Source organism: Lithobates pipiens, unplaced genomic scaffold, assembly GCF_037356315.1.
Source record: "Lithobates pipiens isolate NorthernLeopardFrog02 unplaced genomic scaffold, aLitPip1_a1.2 Scaffold_16, whole genome shotgun sequence".
Lineage (NCBI taxonomy): Eukaryota > Metazoa > Chordata > Amphibia > Anura > Ranidae > Lithobates > Lithobates pipiens.
Genome location: NW_027507748.1, coordinates 346,719,999 through 346,738,484, shown reverse-complemented (window position 1 = coordinate 346,738,484; position 18,486 = coordinate 346,719,999). Strand labels below are relative to the sequence as shown.

Sequence of the window (18,486 nt, the reverse complement as noted above, 5' to 3'; positions counted from 1 at the left end):
ATGTGAAATGACACCCCAAAATAAATTCTGCTGCTTCTCCTGAGTACGGGGATACCACATATGTGGGACTTTTTGGGAGCCTAGCCGAGTACGGGGCCCCGAAATCCAAGCACCGCCTTCAGGCTTTCTAAGGGCTTACATTTTTGATTTCACTTCTCACTACCTATTACAGTTTTGAAGGCCATAAAACGCCAAGATGGCACAAAACCCCCACAAATTACCCCATTTTAGAAAGTAGACACCCAAAGCTATTTGCTGAGAGGCATGTTGAGTCCATGGAATATTTTATATTTTGCCACAAGTTGCGGGAAAATTACAAACTTTAATTTTTTTTTATTTTTTTTTTCACAAAGTTGTCACTAAATGATATATTGCTCACACATGCCATGGGCATATGTGAAATGATACCCCAAAATAAATTCTGCTGCTTCTCCTGAGTACGGGGATACCACATGTGTGGGATTTTTTGGGAGCCTAGCCGCATACGGGGCCCCGAAAGCCAAGAACCGCCTTCAGGTTTTCTAAGGGCGTAAATATTTGACTTCACTCCTCACTACCTATTACAGTTTTGAAGGCCATAAAATGCCAAGATGGCACAAAACCCCCACAAATGACCCCATTTTAGAAAGTAGACACCCCAAGCTATTTGCTGAGAGGTGTGTTGAGTCCATGGAATATTTTATATTTGGCACAAGTTGCGGGAAAATTACAAACTTTTATTTTTTTTTATTTGTTTTTCACAAAGTTGTCACTAAATGATATATTGCTCACACATGCTATGGCCATATGTGAAATGACACCCCAAAATAAGTTCTGCTGCTTCTCCTGAGTACGTGGATACCACATATGTGGGACTTTTTGGGAGCCTAGCCGCGTACGGGGCCCCGAAAACCAAGCACCGCCTTCAGGCTTTCTAAGGGCATACATTTTTGACTTCACTCCTCACTACCTATTACAGTTTTGAAGGCCATAAAATGCCAAGATGGCACAAACCCCCCCCCCCCCCCAAATGACCCCATTTTGGAAAGTAGACACCCCTAAATTTAGGGGTACACTAGTGAGACTCACAGGTAAAAAAGCACCTAGGCTGTCAGCGACTGTATCAAAACGCTACAAGAAAAACTGTTAGCGATCGCAGGGATCAGGCCTGACTCTGCGAACGCTGCAGTTATGCGTGTTGTGTTTTGTAAGTGACAGTGATCGATCGATACTGCACTTGGGTGGGCTGGTCTGGGCTTGGCGGAGGGGCTAAACGCAGGTGCTAACAGGTATCTGGGCTGATCCCGCTAACAATGCGTTTTGGGAAACCTAAACTGCTGGCGACGCTAATATAGATCTGATCAGATACTATATTACTAAGGGAGGTGTATGCTTTGTGCATGGGTGTTAGCGGTACTGGCACTAACCTGACGCTGCCTGGGGCGACGCAGACCTTATCTGACCCTCAAACTTATATCACCCGCCGGGTGATCAGGGGGTTAAACCTTTATTAGGTAATAAATGGCGGGTGCCCTGAAACTATAAAAAAATAACTAACCAACCAGCGTCACCTGTAACAGTTATATGGTGATCACTGGTGAAAGGGTTAACTAGGGGGCAATCAGGGGGCTTTATGCGGTAGTATATGGGGGTCCCTGGCGCTATAAAAAGCTGCGGCAAACCTAAATACCTACCTGCCTAACTAGCGTCACCTGTGACACTAATACAGCGATCAGAAAAATGATCGCTTATTAGGCTGGGTTCACACTGGAGCGATGCAGAAACGCCACGAATCCGCGGCGGGTTCCCGCATCGCATGCCTCCCGGCGGCAGTTCACACTGCCCTATGCGAACTGCTGGGAGTGTCAGTGAAATGTTAATGACACCCCCAGATCAGTTCGCATATCGCAGTGCGATCTGCAAACTCGGATCGCATGGTGTGAACACCCATGCGATCCGATTCTGCTGTGGACCAAAAAAAGGGTCCCGTGCGAATTTGCGGCGGGTGCGGCGGGTGCGGCGGGTGTGGCGGGTGTGACGCAAATTCAGCCATACTATCTGTATGGCTGAACTCGAATCGCACAGAGATCGGATGTGATTTGCACTGCAGTGCGGTGCGAATCACATCCGTTCTCATAAACCGCTGCAATGTGAACCCAGCCTTAGTGACACTGGCGACGGGGGGTGATCACGGGGTTAAACCTTTATTGGGGGGGTTAGGGGGGTACCTTAGAACTAAAGGGGGCTAACCCTAACTGCCCTAACAGTTATTACAGTCACAAATGACACCAATGCAAAAAAAAATAAAAAAATGCAATTGGTGTCACTGTGACTGGGGGGGCAGGGGTGATTGGGGGGGTGATCGGGGGGTGAAGGGGGGGTGAGAGTGTGCCTGGCATGTTCTACTGTGTAGTGTCGTGTTGGTGCAACTCACCGATCCTCTCTCCTCGGTGCCGGAACGAAAACTACCGACACGGAGGAGAGATTACATCACTTCCCCTGCCTGTGTTTACATTACAGGAGAGGAAGTGATGTCACGCCTCACTTCCATTCGTCAGGAGCGATCGCGAGGGGGTGGCCATGAACGAATGGCCCCCCCCTCATCCCGGATCGCTCCTGAACGGATACCGACCGCCGCTGGCACCGGGGGGGGGCCCAATCGGGCCCCCCACCCGCGGGAAGGCAGGGACGTATATATACGCCCATATGCCTGCCCGTGCCATTCTGTCGACGTATATCGTCGTGCGGCGGTCGGCAAGTGGTTAAATGAAAACAGCGTAGGTAAATGAATTTGACTTGGTATCTACCTCTTGCAGTCCCTGTAAACAGGGGTAGGCAACTCCAGGCACTGGTGCCGCAAGCGGCACACAAAGCTTCTTTTGCCGGCACTCGACTCCCTCCCCATCAGCAGAGCATTGCAGGGAAGTGTCAGTGAGACACTAATGCATTCCAATTTCAGAATTCCCCACACTGCACCTGCACTGAGGAGGAGGCACTGTGCCCCCACACATTCTGAAAGATGGGAAACATGGTTTGGTTCTCTAACTTTGTTGTATATGCTATCGTCAGCTTTTGTGATGGGGGAAGAGATTGGGTGCAGTTCTGCTGGTTCCTCCACCATCTGGAGGAAGATGACTCGCTTGGTTGCCACTACCAATCTCAGAAAGAAGGGATTTCACTGTGATTGAGAAAACCACAATCAGGTGACAGTTTGTGGAATTACTGTTGAGCTTCTGGGAACTTTGTTGAAATGATTCCTGAACCTTTGTCCAAACAAAAGAACTCGCTGCTCCAGGTGAGACAGGAAGCCTAATGATATCAAGGGTGCCCGCCTCAGCTCATCTCTGCATACGATCAACACTGAAGAAATGGACGCACTCCAAGATCCATCAAAATTCTTATTTAATGAACGAACATTCCAATCATTACAAACAGTTCAAATGGTCACTTACTACTGAACCCCTGCACTCTGTGTCTCTTTAAGCCACAGCCAGTATTCTGCGCAATGAAAATCACACCCAACTTTTGCTGCGGGGGTTCACGCCACACTTTTCATTAGCTGCAGGGGCCCAACCTATGATCCTGCACACAGGCCCGCTGCTTTCAGAAAATGTCCCCGACCTGAGTGCATCATTGCGCATCCATTCCAGATGCTTGTATTTGACATCACAGACATCACATACATTACATACATCACATACAAGCACGTAGGCTGGAGGCAAGAGGTGGATCAGCAAGATGAGTGTGCCAGAACAGGACGATGTGTCTCATCTCTGCTTCCTTTCACCACTCTGCATACCACACATATCATAGGTGAGAAGACGGTACAACGGTGGGGCAGATGTGCAGGGAGGTACAGTGGTGGAAAAGATGAGAAGGGGGTTCAGCAGTGGGACAGAAGAGCAGGGAGCTCAGTGTTGGGGTAGATGAGCAAGGGGGTACAGCAGTGGAACAGAAGAGCAGGGGGTTCACTGATGGGCCAGATGAGAAGGGGGGTTAGTGGTGGGACAGAAAAGCGGGGGGGAGAGCAGTGGGGGAGATGTGAAAGGAGTTGTATTGGTGGGACAGATAAGCAGGGGGTTACAGTGGTGGGGCAGGAGAGCAGGGGGGAACAGAAGTGGGGCAGAAGAGCAGGGGGGTAACAAAGTGAGACAGATGTGCAGAAGGTACATTGGTGGGGAGATGAGAAAGTGGGTTAGGGCAGATGAGAAGATGGTTCAGCAGTTAGACAGAAGAGTTGTGTGAACTTGACAGAAATAAAAATCTTTTGGCAGGTAAACAGCTTTGTTATATACTGTATATTTTATTTGCGTATTTAGTTGTTTGCCTGGAGTTTACATTTAGGTTTATACCACTCTAATACCAGCAACCCTGTTGTAAATTAGGGCACTCATTTGCTATGGTTATTGTTAAGTTAGGTTTATTATTGTTTATTGGTTAGAAAAAAAGGAATAGAATTTCTTCTATCTTGAAAATGATTTATGATTTTATCCCTATCATACATATGTTGTTGTTCTTTCAGTTCAAACCATTATTTGAAAACGAATGACTGGGAACACTGTTTTTCCAACAGGTAAAAGGCCTAACCGAGGGACATTTTTATGAGTTTCGCGCTCGAGCAATAAATATGGCTGGTGTTGGAAAGATGTCAGAGCCAAGCGATCTTTTTAAATGTGAAGAATGGACCATGCCTGAGCCAGGTAATACAGTAATATGTTTATTGTGAAAGATTGTTAAGAAATGTATGCTTAATGTCTTTAACTACTTCAGCCCCGGAAGATTTGGCTGCTGACCGGGCCATTTTTTGCGATTTGGCATTGCGTCGCTTTAACTGATAATTGCGTGGTCCGGCAATGCTGCACCCAAACAAAATTGACGTCCTTTTTTTCCCACAAATAGAGCTTTATTTCGGGGGTATTTGATCGCCTCTGTGGTTTTTATTTTTTGCACTATAAACAAAAAAAGAGCGACAATTTTGAAAAAAACACAATATTTTGTACTTTTTGCTATAATAAATATCCCCATTTTTTTTTTTAAAAAGGTATTTTTTTCTCAGTTTAGGCCGACATGTATTCCTCTCATATTTTTGTTAAAAAAAAAAACAAAAAAAAAAAAACAAAAAAAAAAAAACAATAAGCCTATATTGATTGGTTTGCGCAAAAGTTATAGTATCTACAAAATAGGGGACAGATTTATAGCATTTTTTTTACTAGTAATGGCGACGATCTGCGATTTTTATTGAGACTGCGACATTATGGCGGACACATCGGACACTTTTGACACATTGTTGAGACCACTGGCATTTATCAGTGCTATAAATTGTGTTGATTACTGTAAAAATGTCACTGGCAGGGAATGGGTTAACACTAGGGGGCGATCAAGAGTTCCCTGTTTGTGTTTGTAACTGTAGAGGACGGACCTAGAGGAAGTGATGGATCGTGGTTCCTAGCTATTAGGAAGTCACAATCTGTCACGCCTCTCCCCACAGAACTGGGATTTGTGTGTTTACACACACTTGTCCCTGTTCTGCCTCTCGTGCCCGGGATCGCTCGTGGTCCTGGTCATTGCAACCGTCGGCCACGAGCATCGGCACCCCCGCTGTGCAGCGACGCGTGTGCACCTGCTATCCCGATCCCGTGACCCGACGTATAGCTACGATGGTTCGCGGGCCCGTGTCGACCCGCCGCAGTAAAATGACGGCGGCTGGTCGGCAAACGGTTAACTATGTGAGCAATTGTTAAGCCTCTAACAAATTTTGACCCTCTGTCAAATTTATATTGTTATTTGTGTCCCTGCTCGGGAGATTAACCATCTTGATACTTTCACCCCCCTTCCTGCCCAGGTCAATTTTCAGCTTTCATCGCTGTCCTGATCTGAATGACAATTGCGCGCTCAGGCAACAATGTACCCATATTAAATTTTTTATAATTTTTGAGACAGATTTCTTTCTTTCTTTTGGTGGTATTTAATCACCTAAGTTTTTTATTTTTATTTTAAAACTTTTTTTTTTTCTTAGTTTCTGAAAATTTAGGAAAAAATATTTTTTTCCTCCTTCACTGATGTGTACTGATGAGGCTGCACTGATGGGCACTGATAGTCTGCACTGATAGGGTGGCACTGATGGGCACTTATCAGGCGGTGCTAACAAAGCTGCATTGATATGCGACACTGATGGGAACTGATAGGCAGCACTGATAGGCGGTACTGATGATGAAGCACTGCTGAGGCGACACTGATGAGCATGTACTGATGAGGAGGCACTAATGAGGCTGCACTGGTGGGCACTGATAAACAGCATTGATGAGGGGGCACTGTTAGAGACTGATGAGGAGGCACTGACAGGTGGCTCTAATGAGGCTGCACTGATATGCGACAGTCATGGGCACTGATAGTCGGCACTGATTGGCACCGTTAGGCAGCACTGATGCACACCGATAGGCAGCACTGATGCTCACTGATGGGGCTGCACTGATAATCAGGGACTCGACAATCATCAACTATGTCCTGGACAGGTCCTTTTCAACAGAGTAGCATCAAGTAGAGAAAAGGTAATTTACTACTTAATATATGCCATGACGTTCAGATGCCATGGAAATGAGATAATCATTGTTATTCACCCTGTGGTCATAAAAGTTATGGATGATCGGTATGTATTAATATGTCAAAAAAGTGAAGAATGTTCTCAATAAATACAGTTTTCTAAGATATAAACATATATGCCTCTAATAACAGCTTTTACATTCACAGGTCCTCCTTATGATGTCCGATGTAGAGAAGTACGTGATAGCACACTGATGCTCCATTGGGAGCCCCCTGTGTACATTGGGAGCAGTCCAGTCAATGGCTACATAGTAGAAGTATGTGAGGAGGGCACTGAGGCATGGAGGAAGATTAATGATGACCCCACAATGGAATCACATATGAGGGTATTGTATATGATGCTTATATTTTGCCTTCCCATTTCAACATGTTTATTACATTTTTTAATAAAACCTTTCCATTTTTATAACTTACCTTATTTTAGACCTATTGATGTCATCACTGTGTTTTTTAGCTTCTCCATGCAATGTAGGCAGACCATAGATGGTGGGAGGTGGTGGGAGGGGACAGTACATAGCTTCCCAAGAACATCACAGCATCCTGCCTGAGTACTCCTCTCAAGAGCCCTCAGACTTGATGCAAGCAGTGCTCTAGCTCTTGGGAGAAGTTATACAAGAATGACTTGATGGGTGGAATCCATAACTGAAAGAACTAAAATCCAATGAATAAAAGGGATTGGCCAGGGACAGCCATGCTGGGGAGGAACAGGCTGTGTGATGCTGGCTCATGTCGAGAAACAAACATCAGTATAACTTGCTGCCTCTAATGCACACAGCATGTTTATTATAGGAGATGGGTCTGCAACTGTGAAAGAGCGACAGTTCAGCTTTAAGTAGCTCTAGAAGTGTAGGTCACTGTCAAGTAAGTGCTGAGTTACTATATGATTTCTTTTTCCTAGTAGAATGTACTAATATTTTCAATAATAGTATCTCAAAATGGAGAGAGTCATATTTGAAATAATATGCATTTTTAATTTAGATCTCTGAGTTGGAAACAGATAAAAGGTACCAGTTCCGTGTCCTGGCTGTTAACACATCTGGACCTGGGATTCCATCTCTCCCATCTGATCTTGTGTTGCCTGCCACTAAAGAAGGTTTGAACGTTAACAAATGAGTAGATATATTTTTAAAAAATCTATTTTTTTTGCACAAAGCCAATGCTGTCTTCTTTTGGAATGTACAGACTGTACTTACGTGTTTCGTTATTATTAGCAAGCATCATGTTTATTTTCAGACCATGCTTGATATGGTTTGTATTGGCTCTATTTCCTAAACACCAACGGCAGCATTCCTGTTAAGACAACACTTTTTTGTTCAAATAATAAAGTAATATTTATCCACAGGCATGAATGAAATTCAGGTTGGGGTAGACGAGGAAGGATTTATTTACCTTTCATTTGAAAACCCGGAGCCAGTTGACAATCCACAGTTCCTCTGGTCCAAGGACTACAAGGGAGCTCCAGACTCAGAGAGAACAGACATTTCTACAGATGGAAATACGTAATTACTAAAATAATTTTTTTACGTTCTGGGTCCATGGACTTGACTGTGAAATTTCTATGTATACTTCCCATAGTGAGAGATGTTATTATTATACTATATTTTAATAATAATTTAAGAATTATTCTCACATCTATTTCTGCATTTATATCCATTAATAAATGTTCCACCTCTATGTCCATGTTATGTTGTCCACCTCCTAAACAGAGGCTTGCTGGACATATCACACAAGAGGCACACAGATACTGTGCCTATGTGCACATGTGTATACACCACAGAAACTCCACAACGCTTCCACTGTCCAATGGACATGTGCTCCAGCACACCACATCCAACACCAAGATTGGTTAGAACAATAAAAGTAGGCTAGAAAGAAATGATTGACAATGTAGAAAAGAATATGATTTTACATTTGAACCATAGATATGCATTAATTATGTAAGCAAATACAATTGTTTACTTCAATTATAAGAACAGACAAGAAGAACAGTAATAACATAAATCCTTTTGCTGTTTATTGTTATAGGTCTAAACTTATTCTAACAAACCCTTCTGAGGAAGATGTAGGCACCTATGCTGTTGAGGTGCCAAATACAGATGGAGTATCTGCTAGTCACACGCTAACAAAGGAAGGTATGAAATCCTGAATGAATTCTCCAAAAAACAACTATAATGAAAGAAAAAAACACTTCCAATTAAGCAAAGCTCACAACTATGCTTCTTTTGGAGGAACAGTTCATCTTTTGGAACCAGATTTGAATGTACCTTTCTTTTAGGTTTGACGTATACAGTAATACAGTTAGGTCCATATATATTTGGACACAGGCACAATTTTCATACATCTGGCTCTGTATGCCACCAGAATATAATTAAAATGAAACAAAACAATCCAAATGAATTTGAAGTGCAAACTTTCAGCTTTAATTCAAAGGGTTGAACATAAATATCAAGTACAAATGTTAGGAACTGCAACCATTTTTATACACAGTCCCCCCATTTTCAGGGGCTAAAATGTAATTGGAAAAATGAATATAATCATAAATAAAATGTACATTTTTAATATTTTGTTGAAAATCCTTTACTGGCAGTGATGGCCTGAAGTCTGGAACCCATGAACATTACCAAAGACTGTGTTTCCTCCTTCCTGATGCTTTGCCAGGCTTTAACTGCAGCTGTCTTCAGTTCTTATTTGTTTGTGGGTCTTACTGCCTTTGGTTGTGGCTTCAGCAAGTGAAATGCATGCTCAATTGGGTTGAGATCAGGTGATTGACTTGGACATTGCAGAATATTCCACTACTTTTCCATCAAAAGCTCCTGGGTTGCTTTTGCAGTGTGTTTTGGATCATTGTCCATCTGTACTGTGCAGCGCCATCCAATTAACTTTGCTGCATTTGGCTGAATCTGGGCTGACAATATATATATATATATATATATATATATATATATATACTGCAGAATTCATCTGGCTGCTTCTGTCTTCTGTCACATCATCAATAAATACCAATGACCCAGTGCCACTGGAAGACATGCATACCTATGCCATCACACTGCCTCCACCATGTTTTACAGATGACGTTGTTTTCCTTCCCGGCTTCCTGGTACGGATTAATCTTAGTTTTATCCATCCACAGAATGCTTTTCCAGAACTGGTCTGGCTTTTTTAGATTATTTTATGGCAAAGTACCTGGTATAGGAGCCCAAAATGCAGGGAGCGGCCTCTCGTAAGCCTCTGGCTCGAGAACCCCTGGAAGTGGAGACAGGGACTCAAGAGTTCAGAGGGCACAAGTGCCTAGCTGGTGCAAGACTGGTCCAGACCCTTGGGGAAGCAGAAGAACCACAGGAGCGCTGGGTCAGCAGGCACTCGGCAGTCAGGCTGGAACAGCAGATGGCAGTTGGCACTCAGCGGTCAGGCTGGAACAGCGGGTGGCAGCAGGCACTCAGCGGTCAGGCTGGAACAGCAGGTGGCAGAAGGCTCTCAGCGTTCAGGCTAGAACAGCGGGTGGCAGCAGAAGGGGGGTCGAAGGTACGAGCCGGGTCGGTAACAGGCGGGCAGCAACGGTACCAAGGAAGAGGCAAAAGCGTAGTTAGACAAGCCAAAGGTCGGTGGCAGGCAGCAAACAGACGTCGTCAGGAACAGGCCGGGTAAACAGGAATCAAGATAACTAGGTAGCAGATAGCAGGATCACTGGACACGCTGTAGACTGGACAGCAAGGAGGCACAGTAACAGATTCCTTTAAGTAGCCCTTTGGGCGGCAAAAACGGTCGTACGGCGTGTCTGCGCGCACCCGCGTGTAACCGTGCGCCCGTTTGTGACCCCGCGCATCCACGTGCGCCCGTTCGTACCAACGCGCACCCGCGTGCGTCCGTTCGCGCCAACGCGCGCCCATGGATACCGGTTAGCTCTTAACATGGGGATTCTGCGGGCAGGTCTCCCATATGCCACTGGATTACCAGGATGACCATGACACAAAGTCTAATCTTGCTTTTCTATTCTTCCGGCATATGAATGATTTTCACTTTGTGGCGAACCCTCTGTATTTGCTCTTGTGAAGTCTTCTCTTAATTGTAAACATTAACGATGATACGCCCACCTCCTGGAGAGTCTCCTTCACTTGGATGTTGTGAATGTGGTTTTTTTTACCATAGAAAGGATCCTGCGATCATCCACCACTGTTGTCTTCCATGGATGTCCAGGCCTTTTTATATTGCTGAGCTCCCCAGTGCTATCTTCTTTCCTCAGAATGTACCAAACTGTTGATTTGGCCACTCCTGATGTTGCTGCTATCCCTCTAAAGGATTTGTTTAATTTTTGAATCCTTACAATGGCCTGCTTCACTTGCATGGACAGCTCCTTTGAAGGCATGATGTAGGTGACAGCAATAGATTCCAAATGCAAATACCACACTTAGAATCAACTCCAGACCTTTTACCTGCTTAATTGATGAATAAATAATGAAGAAGTAGCCCACACCTGGCCATGAAAAAGCTTTTGATTCAATTGTCCAATTACGTTTGGTCCCTTTAAAAAGAAGGATGGCTATTCTTAAGAGCTGTAATTTCTAAACCCTTTCTCCGATTTGGATGTACATGCCCTCAAATTAAACCTCAGAGTGTGCACTTTCAGCACATATCCATTATATAACTATAGCTTAAATATGTTTTTGTAAATACCTAAAAAAACTAAAATTGTACCTGTGTCCAAATATATATAGACCTAACTGTATATGGGCTATTTAAGTATTAAAGTATATCTACAGTTAGTGCTTTTTTTCTGCCGATGCATACCTGTGCCAGGGCTGGATCTAGCCTGTCTGATCTGCTAGTGTAATAAAAAAAAATTAAGGGAAGCATACTGTCAACAAACCCTTTGTTTTATCGTCTCCAGCTAGCTTTTCCTGTTCCTGGGTAAATGTGATTACAGAGCCATGGCAAATGAAGCTGATGTTGTAAGGGTGGTAAAAATAAACTCCTGTTGTTGGTTGGTACTATGCCAGTGGTAAAGTACCACCCCATAGCTATAAGGGTAGCCACACAGCCATGACAAAAGAGAATGGTCCTGAGGGTAAGGGTGGCAAGTGCTGGGTACCTAGGTCAGGAGTACAAGTAGTGTTGGGGCCAGAGGGGGGTCAGTTACCAATGATCACAGAGCAATGGCAGAAGAGAGTGGTCCTGTGTACGTAAGTGTGGCAAGAGTTGAGTCGAATACATGTGGTGTTGTAGGTAAGAGATGCAAGCTGGTAGTTGTGTGTGAGTGGCCAGCTGAGGGTGGTGCTGTGGTTAAAGGTGGTCACAGAGCCAGGGCAGATGAAACTGATTTTGTGAGTGAGTGTAGTAAGGGATGTGGGTGGGTTGTGGCCTCGTACATAAGTGGCCACAGAGCCATTACAGAGGAGGGTGGTGGACAGCTGGGTGGGTGTTAAGGGGTAAAGGTATTTGCCCAGGGTTGGATGTTGTATCTATAAGGATGGTCAACATGCCTTGGCAGTTGATGACATTTCCAGATTTGGGTGGTTTTGGGGGTTGGATAAGGCTGGAAAAAGATTTCGAACAAACAGGTCTAAACAACCATTAAAGGCTCATTACCATAACAATGCATGTGCCGTATCACATTTTCATGTGCAGAGGCATATTTAACTAAGCTCCACACTCCCTTTTCCGGACTGCCTCATTCTCTATGGTTGATGTAATGTACATTTGCTATTTCTAAAGCCTGGTACACTAATAGTTTTGTTTCGTTCAACCTAGTAAAGCCATAAAGAAGTGTGGACATAGCTGTCATTGTGCTAAGTCAACTGTGAATTTTTAGGAACACAGTTGTCTTGGGATGTTGGCTAATAGTAGCTTGAAAAATGATGGTCTGGGAGGCTACTGCTTGAAGTCACTGGCCATAAGTGAGGGAGGTGAGCATAGCTTTGTACATCTGTAAAAACTTACCTGCGGTACATCAATAAGGCATATTTTGTGGGTGCAAGGACTGCAAGGATGTGCTATAAGGTGTTTCATTTGTGGAGGTTCATTGCATTAGGCCAGGGATATGCAATTAGCGGACCTCCAGCTGTTGCAGAACTACAATTCCCATGAGGCATAGCAAGACCCTGACAGCCACAAGCATGACACCCAGAGACAGAGGCATGAAGGGACTTGTAGTTTTGCAACAGCTGGAGGTCCACTAATTGCATATCCCTGCATTAGGCAGTCAATCAACATTCTTTTTTTTTTTGACATTCCCAATTGTACACCATTCCAATCTACAGTATACACTGGGGTTGATTTACTAAAACTGGAGAATGTAAACCTGGTGCAGCTCTGCATAGAAACCTTCCAAGTTTTTTGTCAAAATTTGTCAATGTTTAATGTTTAATGTTCTAACCTGAAGTTAGAAGCTGATTTGCTACCATGCACCAGATTGTCCACTCTCCAGTTATAGTAAATCAACCTCCCTGTCTTGTACAGTCCCTATCCCACACCTCCTTTAAAAAAACAGAACGGAGGATAACTAAATGCACATGGACAAGTGGTCCATTGTTGCATCGATTTTTGCCTTTGTAGTTAGGAGAAAATATCAAATATTTGGGGGTTTTAAGTCATCTTCCAGACTAAAACTATTTTTTAATTACGTAAACCAAAAATTTTAAATGTAAAAAATGGCACCGGGGGATGTAGAAACTGATAAAAAAAATGGTGAACAAACTGATGAAAAAAGTAAGGTAAACTGATGAAAGACGGATCTGTTTTTTCTTTGAAAAAACGTGACTGAACTGATGAAACAAACAGAACGCCTGTGTGAAAGGGGGCTAACAGAACAAAAATTGGGCTTTCATCCATTTAAAAAACTGGATGTTTACAGAAGTGGATGACAATGATCATCCATTTACATCCATTTTTTCATAGAGATGAATTGATGTCTGTTTTTCATCTGTCAATAGATGGATGAAAAATGGGCATGTTCACATGTGTGAAAGGGGCCTTATTCTGTTAGAAGTGCGCTACCCTCCCTATTTCATGCCAGCTCATTCTGTAAGCTGTTCTTTATGTTCCCTATATTATGCCACTTCATTCTGCACATTCTTGTAGATTCAGTATTCCACATGACCTCATTTTATATACTGTATGTTTTTGTTCTTCACTAGACCACCAAGGTTTGTTAATATGGTGGTGGACACCCACTAGACCAGTGATGGCGAACATTGGCACCCCAGATGTTTTGGAACTACATTTCCCATGATGCTCATGCACTCTGCAGAGTAGTATTAGCATCGTGGGAAATGTAGTTCCAAAACATCTGGGGTGCCAAGGTTCGCCATCACTGCACTGCACCATCAGGGCTTATTAGTGGAAATGTACAATGTGAGCACAGTCTCATATTGTGTTGTGGCATTGTGCCATATGGGGGCGCAATTATATTTTGACGCTGTGATATTATATTCTGGTCCTGTTTTACGTTATGTTGTGGGCACCTCAGAGTATTGCATAATTACATGATCTCTAATATAATAGAATGTGATCACGGATGTACTTTTGGAGTTGGAAATCTGTGTTTTCTATACGATAGACTGCTGTATTGTAAAAGGAACATTTTATAAATAGCTTGTGAGCAAGATCTTTTTTTTCCCCTATAATATTGGTATTTATTAATTTTTTTGATTGTCAAATCCATATATATTATTATAAAGCAATGCGTATATTGTGCATTGCTTTAAAATATAATGCTATATCAATGCCTGCGTAACTTTTTGTTCCCTCGCTCTCTAAAAAAAGGGAGTGGAGGGGGTGGTGTTTGGGAAGTGGGGAAGCGTTTGGTGGTGCATTGAGGGCAGGACAGGGGTGTACGAGCACCTCCGCTAAAACTAAAAAAAAGCCCTGCCAATAACCAACAGTGTTGTAAATATACTGTTATTATAAGTACTACATATCTTTATAACAATATTTTTGTTTTCTTTTAGAACTAGAGGAACTGATGCGCAAAAGCCATGATGTGCGACATCCACGTGAGTGGCTTTTAGTGTATGTGTGGTATTTGGAGATTAGGCATTGTAAATCTTTGAATTTCAATAAAAGGTCAACAAGGGAAAAAAACATCAGAATACAATTTGAAAAAGAAAATATGTGCTGCCTGAACCTGTAAACAAGGTAAAGAATTTGAAAAGAATACAAGGCTTTTTATAAATGAAGGAGGTACAGAGAGAGAACAACCTCCTGTGATCTCTGTACTACAACCAAAACGACACATTTCAGCCCTGGACATTCAGCGCTGACAGGATAAAAGTAAACATTATATTGACCTCTGCCGCAGCCAGAGATAGGGCACACTTCATTTACTGTGCAAAAGTACAAAAGTTGTTTTTGCCCATATTTCATCTTTAAACATATGCAGGTTTAACAAACAAATATGCTGGTTAACCGCATCAATGCAAACACACCAAGAATGTAGATATTGGTGAGGTGAATGTTGTAATTAAACACATCAATCTTGAGAGAAGTTAAAATATTCTAATGTCTTTTTATTTAGTGATACAGAAAATCTCAGGCTGGAATGTGGAAGTACTGGAGAATGGGGACGTGCGCCTCTGGTTACAACTAGAAAAACTGTCCTCTGATGCAGATTTGGAGATGATTCTTAATGACAAAGTCATCCAAAATACACCGGTATTATGTTTGTCCAACAAATAGAATTATAATAGAGTATATAAGTAATCATTACAGGCAGGAAGGCAAAAAAAATTTCAAGTTCACATTGCTTTATTGTAGAAAGTTTTGGCATATATACTTAGGTCAACTTTTTTAAGTGGGTCCCTGTGCCCCTTCCCTTAAATTGGATGTAAACCCGATTCATGAAATTTGAGCTGGGCATATATATCTGCAGTGTTATGTTATCTCTCTCTTGTGGCTTTCTCCTGCTTAGTAGCTCTGTTATCAGCCTGATAACTTCTGACATGTTCTCCAACACAGGAGATAAAAGCAGCCTGAAATTTTTGTGGTGGGAGGTTGCTATAAATATATTAGCAGATAGCTTGACTTGTCAAAGAAGAGCTCTGCGCATTCTTTTTTTCCTTTGCCAATGTGGAATGGGGGTGTGTGCCTCTCCTCCAATCAGCTGTATTGGCTGTATGCCAATAATCCAATTCCCAGTGCTGAACAGGAAGAGAAGTTTGTAACAGGATGTGCATATTCTAAAGGATACAGTGCCTTGCAAACATACACACCCCCCATTGGCATTTTTTGTGTCTTGTTGCCTCATAACCTGGAATTAACATGGATTGTTTGAGGATTTGCATCATTTAATTTACTGAACATGCCCACAGCTTTGATTTTTTTTTTTTTTTATTGTGAAGCAAACAACAAATAGGACAAAATAACAGAAAAAGTCAATGTGCATAACTATTCCCCCCCCAAAGTCGATACTTTGTAGAACCACCTTTTGCAGCTATCACAGCTTCAAATTACTTTGGATAAGTCTCTATGAGCTTGTCACATCTTACCACTGGGATTGTTGCCCATTCCTCCTTGCAAAACTGCTCCAGCTTCAAGTTGGATGGTTTGCACTTGTGAACAGCTTTGATTAGGCCATTCCCACACATTTACATGTTTCCCCTTAAACCATTAAGTGTTGCTTTAGCAGTGTGTTTGGGGTCATTGTCCTGCTAGAAGGTGAACCTCCATCCTAGCCTCAAATCACACACAGAATGGTACAGCACTTTAGCACTATCCATCTTTTCCTCAACTCTGACCAGTTTCCCAGTCCCAACTGCTGAAAAACATCCCCACAGCATTATGCTGCCACCACCACGTTTCACTGTGAGGATGGTGTTCTTTAGGTGATGTAATGCCTTGGGTTTGCAACCGACATAGCGTTTTCTTTGATGGCCAAAAAGTTAAATTTTTGTCTCATCAGACCAGAGCACCTTGCTCCATACATTTTGGGAATCTCCCACATGCCTTTTCGCAAATTCAAAACTTACCATTTTGTTTTTTGCTGAAAGTAATGGCTTTCTTCTGGCCACTCTGCCATAAAGCCCAACTCTACGGACCATATGGCTTATTGCCATCCTATGTACAGATACTCCAGTCTCTGCTGTGGAACTCTGCAGCTCCTCCAGAGTTACCTTAGGTTGCTGTGCTGTCTCTCTGATTAATGCCCTTCTTGCCCGGTCCATGAGTTTTGGTGTGCAGCCTTCTCTTGGCAGGTTTGCTGTTGTGCCATGTTCTTTCCATTTGGTTATGATAGATTTGATGGTGCTCCTAGGGATCATTAAAGATTTGGATGGGGCGTGTCCGGATGTGAGGAGGGGCGGACGTGAGTTTGGGGAGCTCCGGCCATCCGCATATTAATCCTGTGCCATCCTGCTAATTCCTTGGCCCAAAAGGAGCGCTTTCTTGCCTGGAGGGACTACTGCCCTGCTGCAAGGTGTCCTGAGTGGCTATTGTGGAGTGGGGGACCGTGGAGCCTGAGATACAGCCACCTATCCTCCTCGTGCCGGACGCCATCTTCCCAGTCTGTGCGGAGCAAACGGAGCTGATCCGAGGCCTGTGGGAGAGGTAAGGGGCTCCTCTTTATCCATCCGCTGCCCCCCTTGTCCCCCTGGGCTGTCCTGTTGTTCCGCGGGCCGCTGGAGCGATTTTCGGGCCTGAGGCCTAGCGCGGCCTAGTGAAGCCTGCCGCGGACCGGACTTTCCTGGCCGGCCGGCCGGCGGGCGAGCACCGCGATCGGCCAGCGGAGCGGCGGAGGTGGCTGTCGGCCGGTGGGGAGCCGAATCCTGCATCACAGGCCTGGCAAGAGCTGGTGGGGAAGCTGTGGAGCCATCAAGACTACCCCGGCCTGGTCCGGCCTAACGCAGCCTGGGCATCAATTGCAGCCTGTACCCAGTGGCTGGGGGGGATGTGCTGTGGTCGGCCTGGCCCCTGTGCTTTGGTAGCTGCTCCTTTCATTTAGTTCTGGACACTGCTTCTCATTGCAGGGGGGGCTGTTCTGGTGCACTGACTGAGGGCCCTGGCTATCCTCCCTTGCTGACGGACATTGCATCCATCCATCCAGCTCCCTGGGCCCTGCCATATTGAGTCACTGCCTGAGCCTTGCTACCTGGGAACTGCAGCTGTGAAGAGCGGAGGCTCACGGACGCCTGCGGCCCACATCCCTTCATGGGCCCTAAACATCGGCCCAAGAGCTCTTCTGCGTTGAGCTGTCCTGCTCCTGATCCGCCTGCTCAACCAGATCCCTCTCTTATTGGGAGGGTGCAGTCGCTGCTTGCGGAATTAGCCATGGAGTCCGGTTCCCCTTCTGGGGCGGCTTTGCCTACCCCTCCCTCCCAAGACAGTACTGCGGTGATACTGGCTGCCATTGAACAGAGTAAAGCCTCTATGCTGGTACGTATTGACCGTCTTGCAGAAGAATGTACTTTTATTAGGAATGACCTGGACAAGATCAGGGGCAGGCTGACTGAATCAGAATCACGAATCTCTGCAGCTGAGGACCTCACGGCTACCCATACCAACAACATAGCGGACCTGCAACGCACTGTGCAACTGCTTGTCGCTAAGGCTGATGATGCGGAGAATAGAGCAAGACGCAACAATATCCGTGTCTTAGGTCTGCCGGAGGGGGAGGAGGGTGATCGGCCAGCGGAGTTCGCTGAAGATTTTTTCAAGAAGCTGTTGAGCCTCCCGGAAGTCTCCCCGACATATGTTGTTGAGCGTGCTCATCGGGTCCCTACAGGACGTTACATCCCAGGGGCGACTCCCCGACCCTTCCTGGTCCGCTTTCTGAATTTTAGGGACCGGGATAGGATCCTCTCCGCAGCCCGTAAGCTCCCTTCTCTCCCATACGGCAACTCCTCCATCCTACTGTTCCCGGATTTTTCGGCAGATTTGCAGCGCAAGAGAAGGTCCTTTAACGATATCCGCAGGCGCCTA

At 44.5% G+C, this 18,486-nt stretch overlaps 1 protein-coding gene across 1 annotated transcript in view; it reads left to right on the top strand.

The window, feature by feature from the left end:
• MYOM3 (myomesin 3) overlaps positions 1-18,486 on the top strand; it is a 207,045-nt gene that overhangs the window by 133,454 nt on the left and 55,105 nt on the right. Inside the window, exons 19-25 of the mRNA XM_077481840.1 lie at positions 4,553-4,679; positions 6,727-6,905; positions 7,558-7,672; positions 7,922-8,078; positions 8,605-8,711; positions 14,523-14,567; positions 15,089-15,225. Of these exons, the coding sequence (XP_077337966.1) occupies positions 4,553-4,679; positions 6,727-6,905; positions 7,558-7,672; positions 7,922-8,078; positions 8,605-8,711; positions 14,523-14,567; positions 15,089-15,225 (867 nt within the window). The remainder of the gene's footprint in view (positions 1-4,552; positions 4,680-6,726; positions 6,906-7,557; positions 7,673-7,921; positions 8,079-8,604; positions 8,712-14,522; positions 14,568-15,088; positions 15,226-18,486) is intronic.